At 43.5% G+C, this 23,874-nt stretch overlaps 1 protein-coding gene across 1 annotated transcript in view; it reads left to right on the forward strand.

Moving 5' to 3' along the window:
• Positions 1 to 439: 439 nt before the first annotated feature.
• LOC126298817 (uncharacterized) overlaps positions 440 to 23,874 on the forward strand; it is a 96,446-nt gene continuing 73,011 nt past the window's right edge. The window contains exon 1 of the mRNA XM_049990284.1: positions 440 to 511. Coding sequence (XP_049846241.1) covers positions 493 to 511 — 19 coding nt within the window. The 5' untranslated portion in view covers positions 440 to 492. The remainder of the gene's footprint in view (positions 512 to 23,874) is intronic.

Consider the following 23,874-nt stretch of genomic DNA (forward strand, 5'->3'; position numbering starts at 1 on the left):
AGACAGGAAACACATTCGTCTCTTCTTCTGCGCTTCTGATATGGACATGTATTGTGCTAAACCTACAACAAGCTCAGAGACGCCACAGTCCGAAAGTCCACTTGGCCACCGTAGGCTACAGCTGCTATGTCGCGAAACGGAGGGAAGCAGAGAGGGTCACCGCATGCGGTCACAGCCTGTCGACCTCTGTTAACGGTACATCGTCAGCTGTTCCGATGCGCCAGAGTCCACGTCGGCTGCAGAAGGAAACGCTCTACTCGTATAACCAGAGCTTCCGATATTTGGAGCCTTTCGCCTCGAAAGTGAAACTGAGTTTTCCCAAAGGCTCCGCGGCAGTAAGGAAAAGGGGGGAGGGGGGGGAGACTGCGAGTGCCCCTCCAGCCTGTAGCGGCTTTGGCCTGCGCCGGCGTCCTTTCTCCGGACTTATAAAGCGCCGGCCGCGCCGCCCCGCGCCTAGATCGCTACACGCCGGCCGCGCCACTCCCTGCAGACATGTGGCTCCTCATTGCAGGTAAGTCGCACCACGCAATCACCTACTGTTCGCGCTGAGCTCGTAACTTAGGCTGCAGGGTTCAATACCTTTTATGCTTTCGATCTCTTCCTCCTGATCGGCACCGGTAAATATTTCCCGGTTTACTCCTTTGCGGTTTCATTGGTGGATAGTGCCCTGCGTTGAGGGCGCCATAAAATGAAGACACCACTAACTTGTTCTTACCACTGTGACAATGTTTTGGTTCTATTCTGCGTAACCGTGTAACTGATAAGACAGCAGTTATATTGCTCGAACAGTCTACGGGTATACTGCCGGTTCATAGTGTCCAACGGGTACAATATTTCGGCGATCAGACATGTCGCCATCGTCAGGTGCGCTGACGCTCGCGACATGTCTGATCGCTGAAATGTTGTGCCCGTTGGGCACTATGAACCGGCAGTATACCCGTGGACTGTTCGATCAACAAATACTCCGGGAGAAACTCAAGAATCGCAGGAGTTATATTGCTTTTGTTTCTCATTTTTAATCTTTAAGTTTTCTCTGCACAGCAGTCGCCGATGCGGGATGTGAGATATCTAGTAACTGATACTATGCGATAGGGCGTCACGGAGTGCGAGACTTTTTAGGAGACTGGTTTAAATCTAGGTGTAGGCGGAAGGCCCGCGCCGGTTACTTTCACCGGCGCCGCGTGCGTTGTTCCGTTAGGTTGCAAAGTGTGGCTAGGTCCTTGGGCGGCGTCAGCTGCGGGCCACGACAGCGATACGAAGGCCGAGGCCCCTGCGACGTCACGCCCACAGGCTCAAACGGCACATACAGCTCCGTTCTCTCGTTTCACAGGCTTAACAATTACAGTACACTATCATAGTTCTTCGAGAATGTGGAGGCGATTGTTTCGTTCTTTTTCTCTCAGACTGCTCTTCCACAGTCCTGTAGTCTGCCACAAACTTGGAATTTGTGCTAGTGCTTGTCTCGTGATAGAAATACAATGAAGCATTTACATAGTTACTTGTTTTTACATTCATGGAAAAATATGAACTAATTATCTTATTTTCTCGTACAATGTCTCCACTGCAGCTTTCAAGTGCCATTGATACGTAGCAGACTTGTCTGTTTCGGCCCGAGTTATGCTTACATAAATTTATAAAATAGTTTGCGAAGAAGACCGTAAATGTGAAATTATGTTTCAAGCAGAGAAAAACTGTCAGTCCATTCAAACAAAAGCATTTTCGACACTGCATAATTATCTCTAAATGACCTCATCAACATTTTTCTTTAAAATTATACGCTTTGCACGCAACGAAAACTTTAAAAAGACGAACTAACAGTTCACTTTTTGTCCATATGAGAGGAATTGCATTCTGTTTTGTTTCTGTTCTTGTATTTATGTTGCTTTCGTTCATAGACCTTGTCTGAATTATTTCGGTGGGAATGATTTTGGTGAGTCAATTATTGGTATAACTGACGTTAGTGTGAAGTTACTGCTTTGAGTTTTCCCCCTGAGTGGATTTTATATCGTGTTGCTTTTTCGTTTCTAAATAATGAATGTTAGTTATTGACATCAAATACTGGGGAGTCTGTAGTGAAACAGGGACGAGCATGAATTTGAATCATGGTGTAGTAAAACTCTATGGCACACGCACTGAACGATTCGGCATAATCAAAATTATGATACACTTTATTTAACAGAGATATAATAATAGGTTAAAGAGTATACTAGAATATCCGACGATTGCGCTATCAGTATGTAAATATAAAATACATTCATTTTGAGCTGAATACAGAGAGTGTAACTGATAACAATACTTTTCAAAATAAAAGCCTTTTTCATACTATTTCCGTACATCGGGCGTAAGTAGAGAGATAAATATGAATATGATTACGCAAGATTACATAGAACTATGTTTCTAAAATAAGTCTGAAGATGTTCGAACATTAAAAAGTTTTCAATGTGCCCTGTTTCGCCCTATTTATCTTCTTACTTTCAGTTCATTTTAAATAAAACTTTGGTTCCTTAATTGGTTCGGTCTTATTTTCTTCATTATTATTGGTTGTAACAAGTATTATAAGGAAGTAGTGGAAAAAGCCACAGATGTAATCAATAAATTTACATTAGATTTAACAATTATTTCCATCAATTTATGGGATACATTTGTATGATTCTGTAGTAGCTCTGTTTCTTAGAAAGACAGCGTGTGAAAGCAGTGGACAGTATTCACCGACTTTCCGAACTTATTATGCTATTTATGTCGTAAGTACTTGTTAAGGAGCCTGCCTTTGGAAGGATACACCCTGCTTACCCACCTCTGAACTTGATAATCGAGTGCTCTCTTTATGCGAAACAAATTCGACCTCTTTGGCTCTATAAATTACAGCGTGCTGAAAAGCGAACTCATAAAAAAAGTTGCGTAAGGCACGAATTACGCAACGCACCGTGTGCTGTGATGCAATGCTGCAGAATGCGAAGCCGAGAAACTTGAAACAGGCAAGTTGCTTCCCACGTCGGATACCAGATACAGCTTCAGCCATGTGGTCCTTCAGCGTCTCAGATTCGGCACAGCAGTTTATTGTCTCCTCCACTCTGAAGTGCGACCGTGAGACATGATTATGCAGATACCGTCTGCCTCGTTTTTCATAAATAGCGCAATTGTAGCACCGAGCGACGATTCTGGATGGTAGACGAGAATGAATTATGTAGTGAAAATAGTATTCAAGAACTAAAACAGAATACTTAAAAAAATGATATTGCTTGAAGACTACACTTGTCATCAGTGAAGCACATACTTCCAGTATTTCTTATTTATAAATAACACTCGTTACTGGTTGCTTGTTTACATTATGAATTTTTATAGTTCAATTTGGACCCGTGAAATGTGAATTATACTTTTTTGGACATATAAATTAAAATAAAGCTACTGGAAACTTTTGGTCATTTCTAGACTTTAACGATTGTTGTGGTATTTTACTCCGAACATACTTCTGTGACGAAGTAGGCGGGTTTTTAAACCTAACGAAACGGTGAAAATAATCATGTGTTTATTTCAGATCATGTTAGCTTGTGACTCAGAAACTTCCGCATAGCAGAATAGCGAAAAAGGCGTTTAACGTTGAGCCCTTGCCTCGTAAACATAAATTGCTAGTTTTGGGTGCAAATTTCAGTAATTTGACTCTTAAGTAGAGCAGTAACGTTAAAGCCACTTAGAGTTCAGTGTAAACAATTAGGTGTCGTCAAGGATTTTTCGGTGCTCTCAGGTTAGTCTGTCGCGACCTTGCGGCAGTGATTTGCATGTAAAGCAACGCTTGGCCTTGGGTGGTATTGCAGCTTCGACTGACGGAGTCCGGGCGAATATCTCAGCCACGTGTAAAGTGCTGGGTTCACGAGTATAATAGGAACTCGTCTGTAGTTTTCTGCGTTTGCTTAGAAGTATAGGCTGTAACAGAAGGCATTCTGGAAATATGTTAGTTTAGGAAGGTGGACGATAAATAGTTTAGACAAGAAGAGAATAGAAGCTTTCGAAATGTTGTGCTACAGAAGAATACTGAAGATTAGATGGGTACATTACATAACTAATGAGGAGGTATTGAATAGAATTGGGGAGAAGAGGAGTTTGTGGCACAACTTGACTAGAAGAAGGGATCGGTTGGTAGGACATGTTCTGAAGCATCAAGGGATCACCAATTTAGTATTGGAGGGCAGCGTGGAGGGTAAAAGTGGTAGAGCGAGACCAACAGATGAATACACTAAGCAGATTCAGAAGGATGTAGGCTGCAATAAGTACTGGGAGATGAAGAAGCTTGTACAGAATAAAGCAGCATGGAGAGCTGCATCAAGCCAGTCTCAGGGCTTAAGACCACAACAACAACAACAACAACAACAACAAGGAACGTAGTGATAGCATATCTCACTGCAGATGCTAAGGCGAGGTATTCTATTGGACCGACTCAGCACATTACCTAGCTCGAGGCGCAGAGATTTAGTCACTCACAGTGAAGCGTTTTCTGTAAAGTATGATGTCTTCTTCGTTTATAACAACCATAGTAATCCTCTTACTAGGTTATACATAGATAGACAACGAACTAGGGCGCAGAAGTTCTCTAGATACTTGTTCGTATATGTAGGCTTTATTCAAAATGGTATTGAATATTCCTTAATTGAATTAGATATGGAGTATTGGTACATCATTCGTGACAGAATGTTGCGTCATTCAAAGATCTTGTGAGAGCCATTTCTAAGAAAATAACATTGATATACTTGCAGGCTAGATCCATATACTTAGTCAATTACAAAATCAAAATGCATCCAGCTCTTTGACCTGTTTGGGATTATTTCTCTAAATCACGTACCCAAATATCACGATCTTTCTCTTTTTCAAAATGTTCAAATGTGTGTGAAATCTTATGGGACTTAACTGCTAAGTTCATCAGTCCTAAGCTTACACACTACTTAACCTAAATTATCGTAAGGACAAACACGCACACACATGCCCAAGGGAGGACACAAACCTCCGCCGGGACCAGCCGCACAGTCCATGACTGCAGCGCCCTAGACCGCTAGGCTAATCCCGCACGGCTTTTCTTTTTCTACTTCGCCTCTAATGATCTAATCTAGAAATCCGCCACTCTGACCGCTCAGCTACTGCGACGGGTGAGGAGAAGGTAGACATGCTACTTTTATAAGGCGAATGTCAAAGAAATGCTGTCGAAACAGTACGGCGGTATAGGGGCGGCGAACCCGATAGTCGCTGTCCGTCGCGACAGGCAATTGCCCGAATTATGAGGTCACTTGTCTGAACAGGCAGCTTGAATGTCAAAGAGAGGACGAGCAGGAAGACTGCAACTGACAGAGCACACGAAGAAGCTGTTATGGCTACGACACACTTATCAGTCCGCCGGTGGTACGAAACGCATTGCCAAGGGGTGTGGGATCAGCCAGGCGAGTGGCATTCGCATCTTATAGCGACATAAATTCCATCCCTGTCATCTATCTCTACATGAGGCACTCGAAGGACTTGATTTCGACCATAGCACAGAATGTTGTCGGTTTGCTCTGCAGCGCCTGGGAGATGACACTACGTTCTTCCAAAGTGTGCTCTTTACCAACGAAGGCCGGCTGATGTGGCCGACGCTTCTAGGCGCTACAGCCTGGAACCGCACGACCGCTACGGTCGCAGGTTCGAATTCTGCCTCGGGGATGGATGTGTGTGTTGTCCTTACGTTAGTTACGTTTAAGTAGTTCTAAGTACTGGGGGACTGATGATCTCAGAAGTTAAGTTCCATAGTGCTCAGAGCCATTTTTACCGACGAAGCACATTTTACGAACTACGTAATGTGCATTTACGTAATATGCACTACTGGGCAGCTCAAAACCCACGCTAGCTTCGTCAGGTACAACACGAATGACAGCGTAGCGTAAAAGTATCGTGCGGCCTGGTTAGAAATTCCATTGTGGGACCTTACGTCAACCCAAGGATGTTAAATGATAATACGTTTGCACACTTACGAAAATTCCACATGTTTTTCTAGAAGATGTAACACTGGTTAAGCGACAGTGTCTTTGTTCCAACAAGTCTATTTTGTGGTAAGGTCTTATAGGACCAAACTGCTGAGTTCATCGATTCCTCAACAAGTCTATTGCTCAGCTCACTCTTCCCAACAAGTCTATTTTGTGGTAAGGTCTTATAGGACCAAACTGCTGAGGTCATCGGTTCCTCAACAAGTCTATTGCTCAGCTCACTCTTCCCAACTAGTCTATTTTGTGGTAAGGTCTTATAGGATCAAACTGCTGAGGTCATCGGTTCCTCAACAAGTGTATTGCTCAGCTCACTCTTCCCAACAAGTCTATTTTGTGGTAAGGTCTTATAGGACCAAACTGCTGAGATCATCTGTTCCTCAACAAGTCTATTGCTGAGCTCACTCTTCCCAACTAGTCTATTTTGTGGTAAGGTCTTATAGGACCAAACTGCTGAGGTCATCGGTTCCTCAATAAGTCTATTGCTCAGCTCACTCTTCACAACAAGTCTGTTTTGTGGTAAGGTCTTATAGGACCAAACTGCTAAGGTCATCGGTTCCTCAATAAGTCTATTGCTCAGCTCACTCTTCCTGCGTTGCAACGCATATACTAAACGAAAAGTTTCCTGACCGTTAAACTGACCGAAATGCTTCAATACAGTGGCCGGCCAGATCCCCTGATTTCTCTCCTCTTGATTTCATTCTATAGAGACCAATGAAGGATGCAGTCTATCGTGAATTCCCAACAACGCAAGACGATACGCGCCATCGAATCGGCACAGCATAAAGCAGCTATCATCCAGTGTCTTTTCATCTGTCCATCTCTCTCTCGAATGATGATTTCAAATTTGCCTTACATTTCGATGGCAGACACTGTGAGCACAAGCTTAAGTAAAGTGTAAAACCACGTTTTGTTAAGAAAACCATTTATTATGTGGGTGAGATTTCGTCAGTCACTCTGAATAAAGTGTTTAGTTTTTTTAATGTGTATTCACTCTAATGACAATTTCGAGTAGTTTCTACAGACACATTCGTCCGACAGTAGGGAGTTTTAAGAAGTATTCAGGCATCACCAGACAATGAAAGGTCAAGTATTATTATTATTATTATTATTATTATCATTATTATTATTATCACCATTATTATACAAATGGAAGGACGTTAATTAACTAGTTTATTTCTTCTGTGACTAGGGCTGTTTATCATTATGAAGTATGAACGACCGAAGTTTCTGTTTCGGCTATGACAAGCAAGCAGCAGCAAGAAGGTTGAAATGGAAAATTGCCAGACAAAGTTGCACCTGTTTCCACAAGCATCTGGAAATGTACCCACAATTGAAACGGTTTTCTTAAGTTCTATTTGATGCGCCGAAGACCTACATACAAAACTCATAGCTGATCTATGTCGTACCAGAAATGGGGTTTCTCTTAGTGGCATAGGACTTTCTTTCCGGTCACGAAAGCTGACAACGGCCGGGAGAGCGGTGAGCTGACCACATGCACCTCTATATTCGCATCCAGTGACGCCTATCTGCTGAGAATGACAGTGCTGTCGGTCAGAAACATTGGGCCTTTCGCGGCCTGTTTGGACGGAGTTTAGTTTTACTTTGGTCTTGCTGCATATAACAATGGACCCTGGCGCGAGATGTTGGCGGTGTTTACACCGCAATAGTCGCCTCTGATCCCATTGCTTTCCAATTTTAACACATTTCTCGGATTCTTTTGCAGAAGGCTTCAACGCCATTATTAATAAGAAACATATCAATGCACTCAACTTTTCATGCGCTTTCGGATGCTATTTAAAAAGGTATATCATTCAATTAAAAAAAAAAGATACTTGTTTCAGTACCTCGATCTATATTGTATTTAAGACTCTTTATCACACAAAAAAGCATGTGCCCTTTAGTGTAATCTACTATCATTTGCTGGAAACCTCTTATCTGTTTCTAGAACCGTTCACGAACTAAAAGGGGTGTTACGTCTTATGTTGCTCGCCCTGTATACAGAGTGATATGCTGCCCACACCTACGGGTTTCATGCAACGCACAATGCCTTCAAAAACCAAAGGGAACTTTTTCATGTTCTCTTAACGCTGTGCGCAGACTATTATTCCTACAGAAACACTGAAGAAGTCGTTTATGTAGGAAATTTAATGTAATGTACTTATTTAACGTTTTACTGCGATACGTTTTCGTTAGAGGGTTACAGTTTTCAGATATTCAAGAAATACGCATATTAAGGCCACTTCTATACGTTATTCTTAAATAACTCTATGGCGTCCAATTTTACATATTTTATGTAGAACTAATGGTTCGCATATAGTGAGCGACAGAATGTGACAGTCCCCTGCGCCGTTTTTGAAGGTATTGAGGGTTGCATAAAACCCAGAGGTAGGGGCAGTGAATCTTCCTGTATAAACTGATCAGAAAAACAGTATGGCCAATGTCTACTGCGAGCTTGGATGTCGCCTGGTGGCAATGTGGAAAATGATATGGTAAGGAAAGTATATAAGAGGATCAAAGACAGATGAGGAATAATTCCAGCAAAGACATGGACCACAAATGGGGAAATCTACTGACATAAGCAACTTTGACAAAGGTGATATCACTATTACCCAGAGCCTGCGAAGGAGTATCTCGAAAACGGCGAAACTGGTCGAATTTAACGTGCTGCTGTAGTGAGCATCTACAGAAAGTGGTAGAACGACAGTAGTTCAAATGGTTCAAATGGCTCTGAGCACTATGGGACTTAACTTCTGAGGTCATCAATCCCCTAGAACTTAGAACTACTTCAACCTATCCAACCTAAGGACATCACACACATCCATGCCCGAGGCAGGATTCGAACCTGCGACCGTAGGAGTCACGCGGTTCCAGACTGTAGCGCCAAGAACCGCTCGGCCATCCCGGCCGGCGAACGACAGTGAAACTACCACTGAGTGATAAGTGGTTGGACGTCCACGACTCCTCACAGAGCATGGGATTTAGAAGGTTGCTTGCTCTGTAGAGAAGGATGGGTTGCGATCTGTGGCATCTCTGTCGATAGAATACAACGCTGATGCACGCATAAGTGTTTCGGAGCATACATTATTCAACGTGGGGCTCCACAGCAGACGACCCAGCCGGCCGGTGTGGTCGAGCGGTTCTAAGCGTTTCAGTCTGTAACTGCGCGACCGCTACGGTCGCAGGTTCGAATCCTGCCTCGGGCATGGATGTGTGTGATGTCCTTGGGTTAGTTCGGTTTAAGTAGTTCTACGTTCTAGGGGACTGATGACCTCAGATGTTAAGTCCCATAATATTCAGAGCCATTTGAGCCATTTGAGCCATTTGAGCAGACGACCATTACGTGTTCACATGTTGGTCCAACGACACCGTCAATTACGACTGCAGTGGCCACGGGATCGTCGAGACTGGACCTTAGGTTAATGGAAACGTATCGTCTTGTGGGATTTACCACGTTTGCGCTTCACCAGGTCTTTGTCGTCTCCACAAACGCCGTCATCCATGCGAATGGCAGTCTGAAATGTGCACCCTGCCATGGACGCTGGTTGGTGGGAGCAGTATAATGTTATGAGAGACATTCTGTTGCGCTCGCGTGGGACCTGCAGTAGTTTTCGAAGACACGCTGACAGGTCTGGGTCACCTGAATCCTTTCATGCTTACATCTTTCCCACTAGCCATGTCACCTGCCGGTAGGATTATTGTCCGTGTCTCAGTCAGAATCGTGTTACGGTGGTTGGAGGAGCATGATAGTCTACTCACGTTGACGTGTTTTCCACGAAATGTGCTTGATGTGAATACAATAGAACCCATTTGGGTCGCTATCAGGCGCTATCATAGCCTACACAAATGAGCAGCCCTATGTTTAGTCACATGACTTGTGGGTGGTCATCTGGTGAGAATAAACTTACTGCAAGTAGGTTGTTTAGGTTTTTATGTTGGTAACGTCACGTAGCGCTCTGTATGAAAATCACTGGCTGTGCTGCGTGCAGTCTGTGGCTGGTTGGCATTGTTGGAATATTCGCTGTTGTAGTGTTGGGCAGTTGGATGTGAACAGCGCGTAGTGTTGCGCAGTTGGAGGTGAGCCGCCAGCAGTGATGGATGTGGGAAGAGAGATGGCATAGTTTTGAGAGCGGACGATCTGGACGTGTGTCCGTCAGAAAAACGAAATTTGTAAGACTGGATGTCATGAACTGATATATATATATATATATATATATATATATATATATATATATATATATATATATATATATATATAATGACTTTTGAAAACTATTAAGGTAAATACATTGTTTGTTCTCTAGCAAAATCTTTCATTTGCTAACTATGCCTATCAGTAGTTAGTGCCTTCAGTAGTTAGAATCCTTTATTTAGCTGGCAGGATTGGCGCTCGCTTTATCGCAATAATTCGAGTAACGAAGATTTTTGTGAGGTAAGTGATTCATGAAAAGTATAGGTTATTGTTAGTCACGGCCATTCTTTTGTAAATATTATTGAAAGTCAGATTGCGTTGCGCTAAAAATATTGTACGTCATTTCAGTGATGATCAGAATGAGTAAAGAGAGAATTGTCTGAGTACGTTCAGGTTTGGGCAGCTGTTTGAAAATCAAATAACTTAAGGGGTTTAACAGCACAGTAATTCATAAATTTTTCTAAGGCGAGGTTTCATAGTACCAATAAAGTGTCGAATCCATGAAACGCTGAACAGGTGACGTAATGCGTCCCAAAGAAGGGCCAACAATTTATTAAGCAGGTGGTCATAATACTTTGGCTGATAAGGGTATACAATAACGGAAAAAAATCGCAGCTCCAAAAATAATTAATTTACACTGATGAAATTTCTGGAATATATTTCTCTAGGCAACATGTTTAAATGGTTAGCATTGTAAGATGACAGGTTAATGTAAGCGCGAGATAAGCCATTGCAATCGTCAAATGCCGGTACATTAATAACCGATGTAACCGCCAGAATGTTGAATGCAAGCATTCAAACTTGAATGCATTGTGTTGCACAGGTTCAAAATGGTTCTAATGGCTCTAAGCACTATGGGTCTTAACTTCTGAGGTCATCAGTTCCCTAGAACTTAGAACTACTTAAACCTAACTAACCTAAGGACATCACACACATCCATGCCCGAGGCAGGATTCGAACCTGCGACCGTAGCAGTCGCGCAGTTCCAGAGTGTAGTGCCTAGAACGGCTCGGCCACACCGGCCGGCTGTTGCACAGGTGCCGGGTGTCAGTTTGTGATGCGAATTTCCACACTTCTTGCAGTAGGTCGGTAGGGACGCTTAATGCTGTTTGTGAATGATGCTAGAGTCGTCGTCCGATGATGACCGAAATGTGCCCGATTCGTGATGTAGTAGGCCAATACATGTTAACAATCTGTAGAGCATGTTGGGTTACGACAGCAGTATGTGGGACGAGCGTTATCCTGTTTGAAAACACCTCCCGGAATGCTGTTCATGAATAGCAGCACAACAGATCGAAACACCAGGCTGACGTACAGATTTTCAGTAAAGGTACGTGGGATAACCACTAGAGTGCTTTTCCTGTCATACGAAGTCGCAACCCAGATCATAGCTCCTGGTGTAGTCCGTGTGTGTCTAGCACTCAGACAGGTAGGTTGCAGACCCTCAAATGGTTTCCTTCTAACAAACACACGGTCGTCACTGCCACTGAGGCAGAGCCAGTTTTCATCAGAAAACTCAACAGACCTCCAGCCTGCCCTCCAGTAAGCTCTCGCATGACACCACTGAGGTCGCAAATGGTGTTGGTTTGGGGTCAGTGGAAGGCACGCTACGGGGCGCCTGGATCGGAGCTGTCATTGAACTAGCTGACTTGTAACAGTTCGTTGTGTCACTGAGGTGCCAACGCTCAAACTGTTGTTGCATATACAGTACGATGCGCCAGAGCCATACGCCGAACACGATGGTCTTTCTCTCGGTTGTGCCAGGTGACCGTGCAGAGCGCTGTCTTCTTGCGATCGTACATTCTCGTGACCATCGCTGCCAGGAATCATGTACAGAGGCTCCATTCCTGCATCGTCTTTCAACAATGTCGGAGAAGAAGCCTCCAACTTCTTGCAGCCCTATTAGACGACCTCGTTCCAACTCGGTGAGGCTTTAATAATGGGGTCTTTGTCGCCTTAAAGTAATTCTTAACTAACACCAACTCGCCACATCCAATATCAAAGGTAATTAACACCCACGACCAGTACAGAACGTATTTAAAAGAGTTCATATTTGCATTCTCATAGTGTTGCTTCTTGCGCCACGTTCACGCGACTGGCGCTAAATTTGAATAGACATCATATTTCAGAGGTAGGAACACACCTACCAATTTTTATGTTGCGCAACTCCTTCTTGGTGTTGCTAATTTTTTTCCGTTTCATATAGACTCCCTTAAACCAATGTGACGCTTCCATCAAGACTTTGTGGATCGGTGCTGAGTATCGTCCATAGGCAGTTCATATCTGACGGGATCCTCATAGGTAAAAAGTAATGTTCTTCCAATTTTGCAAAGTTCGCTTGATTTTGATGATATATAAAGCATTTTCACCATCAAGAGTCTATTTCACGTCTTGTCAATTCGTGCTGTTGTATACAATGATTGTTTTTTCTCGTATAGGCTCACTGTCCTTGTGACTCATTAGCTGATGTATATCACTTCACCATGAAGCATACCTCACTGTTTTGCTACGCCATTGGGTGTTATAAGTTTATATAACGCCATATAGTGCATACATACGATGCCTTGTATCAGGAGGATGACGTTTCACCTTGTAAGAATACATGGTCAATCCACTGCTTCACAAAGATACTCGCCCATATTTGCTGCTAGGTTAGTAACGACGACAATCAGTTCTTAGTTCGTCATTTTGTTTCCTTGTATGTAGATAGCCAAGTAACAACAAAAGCGACATAGCAGAGGACGTGGGTGAGCAGTTACTGCGTATTGTGTCCTTCCGGCAGTGACATTCCTGAATATCACAACACGTTATGGTGCCCTCTTACTGCTATATGAAATACGAAACCGTTATCCATGCAGTGGATGAGTCGGGCAAGCTTGGCTAGAAGGCCGGCCGCTGTGGCCGAGCGGTTCTAGGCGCTTCAGTCTGGAACCGCGCTGCTGCTACGGTCGCGGGTTTTAATCCTGCCTCGGGCATGGATGTGTGTGATGTCCTTAGGCTAGTTAGGTTTCAGTAGTTCTAAGTCAAGGGGACTGATGCCCTCATATCTTAAGTCCCATAGTGTTTAGAGCCATTTTTTTGGCTAGAAAAAAAGCCTCCCACCGCTGGACTAGCAGCCTCTGTAGGTCAGCAATGGTCTGTGGGTGATGTTGATCTGGAGTCCTTTGACCGAGAGCGCTCCATGCAATCTGGACCCCAAGTAAGTCCAGGGAACGAGCTGGCCCTTCTAGATGTGGGATGTGCTCATGTTGCAGGTACTCGTCCACCAGTCTACCATCAGATGGAATCCAAAACCCCAACACACACAAAAGTGCAGATGTTGGAAGTTATCCCTATAGGCCGAAGCCATCACCGCACCCCTACGTGTGTACGGTGTGTACGTGTTCCTGACCCTATGCCACTTCAGATAGCAACAGTGGATCTTTCATTTCGGTTATGCAGGACGGCTTTTGGCAATCATTGCAAAATGTTCAAATGTATGTGAAGTGGGACTTAACTGCTAAGGTCATCAGTCCCTAAGCTTACACGCTACTTAACCTAAATTATCCTAAGGACAAACACACACACCCATGCCCGAGGGAGGACTCGAACCTCCGCCGGGACCAGCCGCACAGTACATGACTGCAGCGCCCGAGACCGCTCGGCTAATCCCGCGCGGCACAATCATTGCATGGTCCAAAAAATTCCACACCTAATGAGAGCTTCAATTCGAAATTTTCCTGCTGCTAAGATTAACTAGCTGAATACTAAATTCAGTAAGACGTAAGATACGAGGTAGAGATAGTAGTGAAGTCGGTACTGACTGTTTCAAAATGTACGGCGTGCCGTGATTGCCATTATACTTTAGATAATGGTTGTAAATTATAATTTAGGCAGGTGGCGCAGTTATAAGGCACTAAACTCGTATCAGAAAGGAAGATGGTTCAAATCCCAGGCTTGTCATCCAGTTTTAGGTTTTCCGTGGTTTTCCTAAATCACTTAAAGCGAAAACCGGTATGGTTCCTTCGAAAGCAGACGGTCAGTTTCTTTCCCCTGGCCAAGCTTACACTCCTGCTGTAATGAAGTCGTCGTCGCATGTTAAATCCTAATAACCATTAGTTGCTTTATCGTAGCTTTTAACGTTAATGATTCTTTATAGTCCAAAAAACGCATAACGTTTACACCCCATCAAAAAGGTGGCAACCGTGATTAGAACTGGGACACTTGCGGACATAGATATTGCCACAGTAAGGAGGGAGACGTTAAAGCTGGAATTTGAAAAGGAATGAAGCTGACTATAACGATAATCACACCAGCTACACTGCGAAATCTCCAATAACTCACCTCTGAGTTGCCTTGTTTCCTGCCCAGCCAATTACAGATTTGTGAAATCGAAGTCGAAGCAGTGCAAGCATCCAGGAATTTGAATTAGTGGTTTTTCTGGTGCGTAACACTGATAATTTGAAAGTGTACATCTGAAAACGTAATGTTTTTAGACTCCAAAATCGCTTTGGAGAGACCAGTCTCATAGTATTCTAATACTAATACTGACGCTGAAAGTCGCTGGCAAAAATTCGTTTAATTGAATGCTAACATGGAACAAACATCAAAGTTCTGATTTACAAAAGAATAGTCTGCATATATGTGAAACACAGCAAATCACAAAACTTTTGATAAAAAAAGTCAGGATGTTGTTGTGGTTGTGGTCTTTAGTCCTGAGATTGGTTTGATGCAGCTCTCCATGCTACTCTATCCTGTGCAAGCTTCTTCATCTCCCAGTACCTACTGCAACGTATATCCCTTTGAATCTGCTTAGTGTATTCGTCTCTTGGTCTCCCTCTATGATTTTTACCCTCCACGCTGCCCTCCAGTACTAAATTGGTGATCCCTTGATGCCTCAGAACTTGTCCTACCAACCGATCCCTTCTTCTAGTCAAGTTGTGCCAAAAACTTCTCTTCTTCCCAATCCTATTCAATACCTCCTCATTAGTTATGTGATCTACCCATCTAATCTTCAGCATTCTTCTGTAACACCACATTTCGAAAGCTTCTATTCTCTTCTTGTCCAAACTATTTATCATCCATGTTTCACTTCCATACGTGGCTACACTCCATACAAATACTTTCAGAAACGACTTCCTGGCACTTAAATCTATACTCGCTGTTATCAAATTTCTCTTCTTCAGAAACGCTTTCCTTGTCGTTGCCAGTTTACATTTTATATCCTCTCTACTTCGACCATCATCAGTTTATTTGCTCCCCAAATAGCAAAACTCCTTTAGTACTTTAAGTGTCTCATTTCCTAATCTAATTCCCTCAGCATCACTCGACTTAATTCGATTACATTCCATTATCCTCGTTTTGCTTTTCTTGAAGTTCATCTCATATCCTCCTATCAAGACACTGTCCATTCCGTTCAATATTACGATAATGCTTGCAATAACTGAAGCGTGTTTCTTACAAGAGAGAATCAGATCCTTGGAGAAGCAGCGATGGTATCTGTTGATGACATCGTGCAGGAGCCTTCGCCTAAGTGAAGGGGGCTGCTCCACTTATTTATTATGCAAGAAGAAGGCAGTCCTTTCCAAGTACCACTCGACTCAACATAAAACTATTGCCTTGGGGTAACTAGTCTGGCGAAAGTCTATTAGATGGACGTGGAGTATCGTGATTACATCATGTTAACTTGAAAGTGAACGGCTACTACAATGGATTTGGAGGCATTGCTATTAATCTGTTGTGTTACGAGTCAACACACACGTGTTAGGGTCATGACATCGTATCAGAAACTGATATACCACACGTCAGCTGTACAGAGTTAACGGCCTCCACGGTTTTACCTTCCATTAAATCTCAGCCTCCAGTTATTTTAAGTATTACTGCTGCTGCTGCATCTTCCAAATATTCACATAATTATAAAAGTTATCAGTGAAATGATCACGTAATGTAACCTTTCGATACACGTCAGGAGAAAAACTTCTGTTTTTCCGTTGCCAATATTTCTCATAATATGTGTATGCCATTTCAGTGCTTGGAATAAATTTCATTCGTCTTTAATTTATTCCAACTTCAGTACTCTTCCTCTGAACTGTGCTAACACTGCAGCCCACTAACGAATAGCTTTGAAGTCGCATAAAAGAATATTTGAAACCACGTAAAACTGATTTGTCAAGCCAGTATGTAGCCGTGCTGCAATCGAGTAGTAGTTCCCAGCGACTTGATGGAGCTATTTCCAGCAAGTGAGCACTTACCTACTTGCCAGATCTTCTAGCACTGAAAACTGTGTTGAATAACAGCTGAACCGAATAATTGTTCACACATTATTCGCTGCTTGGCATGAATACGTGCAAATTACATTTCAGCATGCGCAATCTTATGAAACCTTTAAATATTAAAAGGAAACGTTAAGGATAATTACGTGAACTACTCCTAGAGTTCATGTTCGTTCAAATAACCTTTATTTCTGCATTCATGGAATGATACAAGGCCAACCCGAACTACTTGAAATCTAAGATGATTTCGACGTCTCGTGGAGCTTTAGAAATGCAGACTCTATACGATGTGCTCTTCTCACGACAATCTTCAGTAGGTATGATTCGTTAAAATGGGGGATACACGCTGCAGGGCCTATTTCCTTAATGAGTGAGAGATACGATTAGCAGGAATAATTCATAACAAACCCAGATCATCTGCCATTAAAAGTATGAAAACAATGAAGTCAGGTGAGAGCCTGTTGAATTGTTGACAGTAAAAGGAAAATGGCTCCAGCGGATGACAAGGTAACTGAAGACTAAGAAAAGTCGTACAGGACAAGTATGGGTTGCAGAACGCTCATATACTTTCCGAAAGGGCTATCTAGCCTTTCGTCTTTACAGATATGGGGAAACAACGGAAAATTAATCTGAATTGTCGGACAAAGATTTCAATTGAACTCCTCTAGAATGTTAGTCCTGAACCGTAGAATAAAAGTGCCAAGGCTTTATATAATGCCGAAATTTCCGTATCCAGCAGTGTGCCTTGGTAGCTGTTGCTTCAAGTCTACGCTGATACGTTTTGAAAACTCATGGTATCAATTGCTCAACTGACCAGACCGGTACATGCGGTGGACAGCTAGAGGTGAAGGATGCTGTAATCAATCGCAGCCAACAAGAATCAAGTTTAAGCAGATAATTTGTTGTCTTCATGACTGCACTCCGTCGTCGTCTCCATTGAGAGAGAAAGACGTTTCCTAAGTGAAAAGAATAAGATCGGCTTACTCCTAGGAATGGCGTGTCAGAGGAGAAAGGTCGGCATACTGTTAAGAATTACAAGTCAGAAAATAAAGATCAGGTCAGTGGTAAGAACGACATATTGGGACGCTTTCTAAGTTTTCAATTGTAGACGTTTTTATGAGGTGGCTGAAAGCATCAGCGTTAATAACGAAATCCTGATTCGAAAGCTTTCGGGGAACAGTTCTCTCGTGATCTATCAGTTGCAGGGTCGTTTGAGAACCTTCTCTTTTCCTTTCCTAACGTAGCACTCTGCATACTCTAATAATAATATTCCTTTCACTTTCCTTGTAGCTGCCATACAAGTAGTTTCCCAATAGCAACACTGCGCAACTTGGTAATAATTGTGGTTACTTGATGCTCCCTTTCTAACTTTTCCCTTTTCCCAACATTTCACACAGAAAATGTTTCCTGGTGGTGTGGGCGTATGCGATAGTACCACTAGGCAACTGTCTGCTACTTTTGAAGCTGATTGCAGAACATGCTTCGAGCTGAAATGTCTGTTTTTATTCAGAAAAGAACTACTGATGAAACAAATAACGTAGATCTCTGTAACGCTTGTAATTACACGGTGTAGAATTAGTAAAGGGTCACTTCTTTGGAACTTGTCCCCCATTGCGTCGCAGAAGCTTGAAATTTAGCTGAAAGGTGACTACAACCTTCCTCTGTAATTTTTCAAACGGGTGGTACCCTGCGAAGTCACTTTCGAGCTAGGCGACGCTTCGAACAGCAACTTATCGACAAACGCGAAAAAAGGCTAAGGCTCAGAAGTTAATCTGAGGTAAGAGAGGACTGGACGTGTCACAAGATGGGAAGGTCGTCCACCCCCTCCCCCTCCCCACCATTACCAACATCTCGCTACTTCACCTGACACCTCTGCGATGGAGGTCAAAACTGCGACATCCAGCACCGAAACCACACATTTTTCTTATGAACGGCCTAGAAAAACAGTTTGGGCACGCCGCCGCTCAGAATGGTGACGAAAATGCCTGAGGAGGGGACATAAAGGACGTTAATGAAACCACCCCTACCCATGGGACGTCCATTTACACACATTTCGCAATCTAAAACGACTGTTTGCAGTGCAATGTAAAACAGAACGACGATCTTGATAAACTTTAACACTATTGACGTCTCCCATACAATTGACTCTGTCTCTATGGACATCGTGTGAGGCTGCAACCACAATGAAGGTGATCTGACCACTTGAGAATGTGCCACGACCGCAAGTTTTGGTCTGGTATACAGGATGGAATCACTAGGGTCACTTCAAATCTATTCTTTGAAATTTGAACGCGATATGAAGCAGCAAAGGATGTTTATACTTTTATATTCCTCCTATTCGTGGCCTCCTGTGGTGCAATCACGAGGGGAAGTTGGTCAGGGTGAGAGGTTTGCAACATGGACACATGGATGAATAAATGGTCCCTCTAAGACCCTCCATTCTGGGCCATCTGCACTCGTTTATTGAGAACTGAAAAAGGTACCTTTACAGAGACAACACTTCACCGTTTCCTATGCGCCTGCCAGCAGGCAACCCTTCGAGACCCATCAGATTCCGCATTACGCAGGCGTTAGACCAGCAGTGTAGCACCACTAACCACTAAACTTTGTGCCTGGGAATCAGCCAGGGGTTATCTCTGTACAGGTACATTTTTCAAAGGTGCTTAGGTGACACCGAAAGTATTGCCGAACTTGGGGTTCTTAGAGGGACCATTTGTCGTTTTATTCATACACCTGTCAAATGTCGCAAACCCCCCACCCTGCTCCGCACATCGTCATAACGGCACAGAAATAGAAACAGAAGAGTTGTAAAAGCATACATAACCCTTTGCTACTTCGGATCATGTTCAAATGTCGTCGAATGATTTTGAACTCTCCATTGTGATTCCATCATGTGTGCAAGAGCAAGAACTGCAGTCATGCTGAACTCCAGTGTCTCAGGTCACGTTCACTGGGGTTACAGCCTCACAAATGTTATCAAGAAAGACTCTCTATTGGAGATAGCTCTGCAAACTGTCGTTTTCGACCGCGGGAGTATGTAAGTGAATGTTCCAATGGACGCCCTTTACACCATGCCTGAGGTCCTTTCATGGCGATACCTAGCGCTGCTGTGAGTGAAATGGTTTTCTCAGCCTGCCAAAAGCAAACCGCGTGATTTCAGTGATATCTGTTGGGGTCCTGACCTCCATTGCAGAAGCGTCAAGAGAAGTGGGCGAGATGTGGGTAATGGAGAGGGAAGGGGGGGGGGGGGAGGGGCTCCGACGATGTTCTCATCGTGTATCACGTCCACTGTGGCATTGGGAAGAATTTTGGCGACATTTGGTGCCAATGTGACCTCATTAATCCACGTCACACTTAACATGAACTTCTGAGCTCTTGCCATATTTTTCGCGTGTGTCGACGCTTTGTTGTTTGTAGCGTCGATGAGCGTGAGGATTACATCTCAGGGCGCCACGCTTCTGCACCATTACAGAGGATTGTAGGCACCTTTGAGCCAATTTTCAAACTTGTGATGGGGGAGAATGACAGGCTTCCAAAATAGTGATCCTTTAATTCTTTTGCGTGGTGAATTTACTTTTAATGCCCATCAGTATGTATCGAAGGCATCGGGAATATGTGATCCATGAACTACCACGTAAATGCCGTTAGTGTGTATGTACTGTAACAGATTTCACCATCATGCAACTTTTCCCTTTTACCTTGAACCATCTTCGTGCTTAACTATACAAAAAGTATATCTTGTGTTCCACATTTTCTCCAACTGCAAATTACGAGCATCGCAGTTTCAGTTCAGACCGAAAAACGTCGAGTTCTGTAATTATGAATGTGGCATTAATTTTGATTTCTGACGATACGCATCCTACCTCTCCCTTTGAGAAGCTCTAAAGTCTCTCCGTCTCCAGAAACACAAATTTTAGACACTCCCACCTACCTTTGTTCTAATGTATTCACTCACCTCTTTTACCCCAGTAGTAGCTTTTACTTGTTTCGTAGAATATTGTGTGTCTGAGGAAACGCAAATTTCTTCTTTTATCTCTTACCAACAAGTAGTCGTTCCACTGCGCTGGTCATCTCGGCTGTTTTTATGTCTACTGACTGACATGGCATTTGTGCCACTTATCACGTATCATAAGACGTCAGAGGAACGTCAGTATAAAACTGCTCCCTCACGTTTACAACACGTAAAGTAAATGTGTCATGACTTCGGATAAACCGTAACCGCATGTATTATATGCTGTTTGTATTTCAATACCAACTGATTGCGCAGAGGGGCTACAATGTTAGTCTGTGTTCATCTGAGAAGGGAGGCAGGCTACCTATCCATGATGCATTTCAACCTACAGCTTTCTCGTTCCGATGGAAAACACAACCATTACGAAATGTCTGTAAAACTGCAGCAGACCACCCAACTGTAGTACCTCCTTGTCGTAGGGCAGCACATCTACAGAATTTTGCAGTCATATATCTAAACACACCCAAGAACACCACAGCATTCCAACAGAATAACACCTATTCACACTAAGCGCCAAATAATGCCAATTTCTTTGTATCACGGCATATTACCCAGCTAGAGGCGGTAATGATATCGTGTTAATCAAACCACTGAATTGAAAGATCTCGTGCAATAATTGGTGTACTATCCTAACGAGCTGTTTCATAATATTTTACCCCGCATATTTGCCTAATTTCGGGTCATTACTGACGATTACATCACGGTACTAGATCTTCTCTGTAAACGAGTGTGTGTCAACAAGCACCAGGAAGGTGGTTGTTGTTGCGCCAATCGACAGTTTTCTTGTTAGTCTATACGGATCCTGTGCATGATACCGTGCCGTAGTCCCACACATCCCGTTCACCCGACAGGCGCTAAGATAAATGTCTCGACGGTTGCGGGGCTACGGCACGGTCACTCACGTAACTGAGCGAGAGAAGGCAGCAGCCGACCCACAGGCAAGGAGAACCTCCACGCCTTTCTCCATCAGAGTGGAAGCCAACCTTTCCATTCCAAGCTACGTATCAGATCCGCATAAAGGCCGCTGTTAATTGAGCTCGGCTGTGACACAGCAAAGAACGAGCAGTTTTATTGAAAGTAGCCGTAAAACGTTGATAGCTGCATTTAAGTAGTCGTTAGTACTTCACATTAATTTTTTTCTGCATAGTTCTCATTGCGATAATCCACAAGCTGTTCTCTCCGCTGCAGATATTATGCAAAAGATGTTTCAACATTTTATGAACGATTTGCCTGAAATTTTCCCGCTAAGAACCCCGAGACGGTAGCACCTTACTGTAACAACTGGTGCGCTGGATCCAGCGGTTTCTTACAGTCGGTTGCACAACGCTGCGTCAACAAGAAGATTATGTAGGTTCTTAAATTCCTATTAAATATAGAAGGCACCTAGTAGATCAATTTTTATGGAGGATCCGCTATACAGGGTGAAAAGTATTTAAACCGACAAACCCTGGGAGGTTGTAGGGGACATCAAAATAAATATTGTTCCCTAACGTCATCCTTTCCTACGAGTATTATTAACTGTTAGAGGCCGTATTACGCTCGTCAGTTGATAGAGGCTGTATTACGATCTTCAGTAGTTAGAGGGCGTATTACGATCTTCAGTTGTAGGCAACTGCTGTCCACCGATGTAGTAGTGCATTGTCTCTGTTTACTAATGGAGCCATACACCTGGAGTGAGTACACTAATATGGTTGGTGCGTACTACATAGCGCACCACAACGGACGAGCTGCACAGCGGGTTTATCAACAACAATATCCTAATCGCCGTATCCCGCATCATACGATCTTTGATGCTATGTACCAACGTCTGCGTGAGACCAGGTCATTCAGCAGATTACCTGCACAGGGATGCCGTCGCACGGTGAGAAAGCTGCAATTTGAGAAAGCTGTCTTGCATCATGTGGAGCTGGATCCTTCAATTAGCACTCGTACAATGGTACGTCACATGAGGACGAATCAGACGAATGTAAGAACAGCCCTTCGAGAGCAGTTGTTACGTCGATTTCACTTACAGCGTGCCCACAACCTGGAACCAGTTGATTATTCACCCGGAGCGCAGTTTTCGCAGTGGTACCTGGAACAAAAAAATGGCTCTGAGCACTATGGGACTCAACTGCTGTGGTCATCACTCCCCTGGAACTTAGAACTACTTAAACCTAACTAACCTAAGAACATCACACACATCCATGCCCGAGGCAGGATTCGAACCTGCGACCGTAGCAGTCGCACGGTTCCGGACTGCGCGCCTAGAACCGCGAGACCACCGCGGCCGGCGTACCTGGAACAGTGTGAAATGCATCCCAAATTTCCATCCTCTGTATTGTTTACCGAAGAAGCACCGTTCGGGCGTGATAGAGTCTTCAACGTGCACAATTCGCATGTTTGGAGTGAGGATAACACACATGCCACAGTTACTAAGAGTCATCAAGTGCGGTTCTTTATTAATTTGTGGGTCGGTGTAGTTGGAGACTGTTTAATTGGGCCATATCTGCTACCTAGTTGTTGTCTCTCGGTCATAAAAAAATGGAAAAGTGTTTGTTGGTTTAATTAATTTGCCACCAGAGAAATCTTCCTCTACCGTTTTAAATACTCCTCGTAGGAAAAAATTACATTAGGGAAAAATATTTGTTTTGATGTCCCCTACAACCTCCCAGAGTTTGTCGGTTTAAATACTTTTCACCCTGTATAAACGGAGACTGTGCTTTCTATGTTACTTAGAGCGTTGGAACTTCAATAGTGACAACTATTTATTAACAACTTATACACAATACACACGTGTTTCAAAGTCTTACTGTCGTTCAAAGTAGTCACGAGTATTGTCTAAAATCCGTTGCCAGTGATGTGGAAGTCGTAGGATACATTTAGGAGCGCCGGCTCTGTTGACAGTTCGAGTGGAACGGCCAGTTGTCCGACGAATCTCTCTAATAGCTCTGAATCGAATGCCATGAAGTGCTTCCTGCAATTTAGAAATCGATTTGAAATCACAAGGGCTTGAATCCGGGGAGTGTGGTGGGTGGTACAGCACTTTCCCAGCCTCGTCAATCGAACAAATCAGTCACAACTCGTATCGAATGCGCCAGAGTATTAGTCTGCAAAATGTTGGACGAGTTCTGCAGAAAACGTCGCCGCTTCATTTTCTAAGCTGCTCACAGTCTATGTTAAAAAATGTTCAAGTGTGTGTGAAATCTTATGGGACTTAACTGCTAAGGTCATCAGTCCCTAAGTTTAGCCGGCCGTAGTAGCCGTGCGGTTTTAGGCGCTACAGTCTGGAACCGAGCGATCGCTACGGTCGCAGGTTCGAATCCTGCCTCGAGCATGGATGTGTGTGATGTCCTTAGGTTTGTTAGGTTTAATTAGTTCTAAGTTCTAGGCGGCTGATGACCTCAGAATTTAAGTCGCATAGTGCTCAGAGCCATTTGA

This window comes from Schistocerca gregaria, chromosome X (genome assembly GCF_023897955.1).
Source record: "Schistocerca gregaria isolate iqSchGreg1 chromosome X, iqSchGreg1.2, whole genome shotgun sequence".
Classification (NCBI taxonomy): Eukaryota; Metazoa; Arthropoda; class Insecta; order Orthoptera; family Acrididae; genus Schistocerca; species Schistocerca gregaria.